This window comes from Fukomys damarensis, unplaced genomic scaffold, assembly GCF_012274545.1.
Source record: "Fukomys damarensis isolate Sample0158 unplaced genomic scaffold, DMR_v1.0_HiC HiC_scaffold_8, whole genome shotgun sequence".
In the NCBI taxonomy this organism is placed as follows: Eukaryota; Metazoa; Chordata; class Mammalia; order Rodentia; family Bathyergidae; genus Fukomys; species Fukomys damarensis.
The window spans coordinates 4,550,470-4,554,918 of NW_022900920.1; the positions used below are offsets into that span (position 1 = coordinate 4,550,470).

Consider the following 4,449-nt stretch of genomic DNA (forward strand, 5'->3'; position numbering starts at 1 on the left):
TCACTTGTCAAATTCTTCTCTCACCAGGAAACTACTGGTTACTGTGCAGATGGCCCTCAGGATTTCAGGAGCACTGAGCTTTACTGGGGGTGCCATATCCATGATGGATACCTCAGCTTTGCAATCATCATTCAGAAATCTGCGCTAGGCTCTGCACACCGAGTAGCCAATCAGGCAAAACCAGTCTTTTTCATGCAGTGTGATTGGGCCTATGCCAGGCTCTCAGAACTGGAAATGTTTCTGGGTCCTGCTGGATATATGTACAAGTACATTAGTTTTCAATCCCCCGTTCCCTTTTCTTTGGTGGTATTGAGGATCAAACCCAGGGTCTTTGCATGGAGCTACATCCACAGCCCTTTTAAAAATTTGAGACCAGGTCTCACTAAATTGCTAAATTGCCCAGGTTAGCTTCAAACTGTTGATCCTCCTGACTCAGCCTCGCAGAATGCTGAGATTACAGGCGTGTACCATTATTCCTGACTTTCGATTCCTTTAATGACAGCCTAGACTGGGCTTTCCCTGGAACAGGTTGAAACCCATTGAACAGATGCTGAATTGGTCTGAGTAGGCTTATATATTTAAATATGTCCCAGATGATAAAACACAAAGCAAGTCCTAAGGGATATGAAAGCAGGAGCAGAGCCTTTGTGAAGTGCCGCCTGGGCTCCGAGGGTTTCAGGCAGGGCCTCTGTGTGGTTGCCTCACGGCTGTATTCTTCTTTCTGGGTGTCCGGGGCTGTGCTTTCATTTTGCCTCCCTGTTCTCCATTGGGAGTTCTTCTCCCAGGGCTAACCTGAGTGATGCTTCTCTTGAGATGGAAGTTAACCTGGAAGGGAAACAGCAGAAGCTGAAAGACCGGTGCAGATTCTCTTTCACCACAGCCCCAAGTTGTGAGGCAGGAGACGTGCAAGAATTATTACAGCAAGGACCCAGAGCAGCACCATGGTGTCCTGTAAACTGGGCTAATACTCCTCTCAAAAGGTGTGCAGTCAGTGGAGCTACACAGGGTGTGCCTGGGTGAACTAATTATGCATTACTTTTATTTGTATTAGAAAAAATATGTCTACACCTTAAACTATGATTTCACCAATTCTGTTGCTTAGAACAAGAGCTATGATTGATGGTGTTCTATGTATCCATGTCCTTCGTGCTGACAGCGTGAGTCACAGGGGCTCGCTCAGGCCTGCCAACAAGGCCCTCACCTGTGCCACAGTTTGGCAACAGAGACGGGGAGATGATACAGGCTGTCAGGATAGATCCTGGGACCCTAAATTTCCCTGGGCATCAGTGTATCCTTTTGACCGGAATGGTGAGGCTTGCTTTCCGGCCGTGCACACAGATGAAAAGAAGCTTTTGGCTGAGGGATGTATGGGGAGCAGCAGAGCCCTCGCAGGCAGCAGCAGGAGAGGGAGTGGCAGCGTTCTCACCACCACCCCTGGGGCAGGCCCAGCTGCCCCGCCCTTGGAACAGTTTGAGCTGCTGAAGCCAGCTGGGAGTTAAAAACAGGGCACTGACTGGGAGGCCCCTCCGTGGAGCTGTTTCCTGCCCTTTCTACAAAAATCTGCTGCTTCATTAAGAGGGTGAATGAGGGAGTCAGAGTCAACTGCACTATACCATTTACCATTTCCTAGTAAGTGATGCAGAAATTCAGCAAAGGATGGAGGGAGGGAAAGTGGGGGGGGTGGAGAGAGAGAGGGAGAGGGAGAGAGAGGGAGAGAGAGGGAGAGAGAGGGGGGGAGAGAGAGAAATGTCCAGTGACAGGAAAATGGCTTAGCGAGATGGTAGAATTATTAGACAGTCATATAATTATGCTTGCTTTTTTTTTCCGTATGAGAGATCTTTATTAAGGAGCTGAGGCAGCATGGTGGCCCACTCAGGGGAAAGAGAACAGGAGAGAGAGAGAAAGAGAGAGAGAGAGAGAGAGAACAGGAAAAGCAAAGAAGCCACAACATCTGGAAGGTCATGGGGAAAAGCAATGAGAACACTGGACCCTGAGAGATCCGTTTGGTAAACAATCTCTTTTTTTTTTTCCTTTAGCCAGATGGCTATCTGCTTTAGAATGGGGAGAGAAATAGACTACTGTGATCAATAAACAGACTCTTAGTTGTCACTGTATCTGAGAATTGTTTCCCATGACCCACTTCCCCATTCTGACTTACATTTGACAAAATGAAGTTTGGTTGTTTTTTTTTTTTAATTTAAAGGATATATGAAAAAAGAGGTGAATTATTCTGAAAGAGAGTGAGTCACCTAAGAAAGCTTGAAGCTGTTTAGTCATTGAATAGATGAGTTTGTAATCCAAGGCCTGCATGCAGCTGCCCCATGGTGATTTGATTTTCGGGTGTAACAAGGCAAAAGGGAAAGAGAGGGTGCACTGGCTGGGAAACTGGGATCAGTTAAAGAATCACTTTTCTTCCTGCATCTGCAGACAGAAGTAACTTATAATGTGTAAGAGTTGGTAGTATTGGGGCTGAGGTCCGGAGTTACCTAGAAATTTCAGAATTTCAAATGACTCAATAACTTTTTACCCTGGTCTTATGTTAAAAATAAGGGTTGAGAATACTAACTGTGGCTCTGTGATGCATTAGCTTAGGAGACAGCCCAAAGAGCCTGTCCTGTTTTAATTCCTGGCTCCCGCCACTTTCTCGGTGAGTGGTATTGTACAACTGTCTTATTTTTTCTAACTTTCAGATTCCTTGGGCACAGATGGGGATGCTTGTTTACCTTATTAGGATTGTTGTGAGAGTTCAGGGAGGTCATTCTGGAAAGCTCTCACAGTGACTCTGATACACAGCACCTATTCAATAAATAGTTCCTATTGCTGTATTTAAAAAGATGAGCTGCTGGACTGCACTGTGTTGATAAAGAGGGAGAGGGTGGGCGGGTTACACTCTAGAGCCGTTAGAGATGGAAGGGGACAGAATGAGGAGGCCCTAGGAAAGCACTGGCTTTGGAAATAAGGTCTGTAGATGCTCATTAAATAGGATACTTTACATTTTCCTCATCTGAGAGACCTAAGGATTAGTGTACATGACTTCTGAGCCCCTTATTTTTTGAGAATCGACTCTACTATTCCCTAAACTGAAAAGTGAAAAGTTCCAGGCCAAGAATCAAAGCAGTTCTGTGCTTCTTATCCTTTCAATACAGAGCCACAGAGAACTGGGCCGGAAGCCCTTGGCTTTCAGAAGCAGCAAACGAAAACCGGGACTGCGCAGGCGCACACCGGGAGCCTAAAGCCTGCAGAGCGCCACCTGGTGACAGTCCTTTCCGATGGCAACCAAGATTACAGCCAGAGAATCTGGCGCGAGAATCTGGGCCAAGGTGCCAGGATTTACAAATTGACCTTTGTGAAGTGCTTGCTATGTGTCAGTCACTACTAAATGCTGGATGTGCACTTTCTCTTTTCAAACACTTGTAAAAGAGGCTCTATTAGCTCCAGGTTGCTGAGAAAAACACCAAGGATAAGAGATTAGGCAGTGTATCCAAGTTCTGTGAGCAAATATGCTGGGTTTAAAACAAGACAGTGCTTTGAACTGCAGTGCCATATTGAACAGAAGAACGGGGAAAAGCCAAAAGGATACAGAGATAACAGGAGAAATGAAAATTGAGGATAGGAGAGAATGGATTTTAATGGTGAACAAGGGAGGCTCGGCAAAGATTACAACTATGCAACTGGTTGTTGAAGACATGGTATAAGTGACATCTAAAGGGATGTGTAAGACTCAGCCGAACTCACCAGTGTTGGTTCTGCAGGACCCACGACTGCAGTCACTGTCTCTGGGTCAAACCCAGGGGCTGTGGCTGTGACGGTGTAGGTTCCTGGAAGCAGCAGCCGGAAGTAGTCGCCCTGTTCACCTAAAAGTTACAAGGACACCACTCAGTTTGCTGACTGAAAACCTGCCGCAAACGGAAATTTGATTTGAAAGGTGATCTGGGGGATGAAGCTCAATGGTAGAGCATAGGCTTTGCATGTATGAAGCCCCTGGCTTGATCCCTGGCATTTCCACCCTCTGGGCTCTAAGGGTATCTTTGGGGCGGGGATTTAGTTCAGTGGCGCCCTGCCTACCTCACAAGTTCAAGGTCCTGAGTTCGATTCCCAGTACTGGAGGGTGGGGTGAGGGGGTGATCTGGATATTTTAGCTGATCACCAGCGTTGTTTTTCTTAACAGCACGAAGACAAGGAGATAATTCAGTCATAAGAATAATCCTTAATGGGAGCAGCTGCTGGAGAGAAGTGTGTGCTCCACACTGAAAGAATTGTGCTCTATTCCAGACCCTATATTTTGATGCAAACTCATTTCCAGTAGGTTTTTTTTTTTTTTTTATTGGTACCAGGGATTGAACTCAGGACCTTGTGCTTGCAAGGCAGTTGGCCGGCACCACTGAACTAAATCCCCGGCCCTCCAGTAGAATTTTAGTATATGTGTTGCCGAAGCGAGCGCTCATTTCT

At 46.3% G+C, this 4,449-nt stretch overlaps 1 protein-coding gene across 1 annotated transcript in view; it reads right to left on the reverse strand.

Moving 5' to 3' along the window:
- Positions 1-465: 465 nt before the first annotated feature.
- Positions 466-4,449, reverse strand: part of Cpn1 (carboxypeptidase N subunit 1) — a 32,882-nt gene continuing 28,898 nt past the window's right edge. The window contains exons 8-9 of the mRNA XM_010638532.3: positions 3,736-3,854; positions 466-825 (exon numbers count right to left, since the gene is read on the reverse strand). Coding sequence (XP_010636834.1) covers positions 676-825; positions 3,736-3,854 — 269 coding nt within the window. The 3' untranslated portion in view covers positions 466-675. The remainder of the gene's footprint in view (positions 826-3,735; positions 3,855-4,449) is intronic.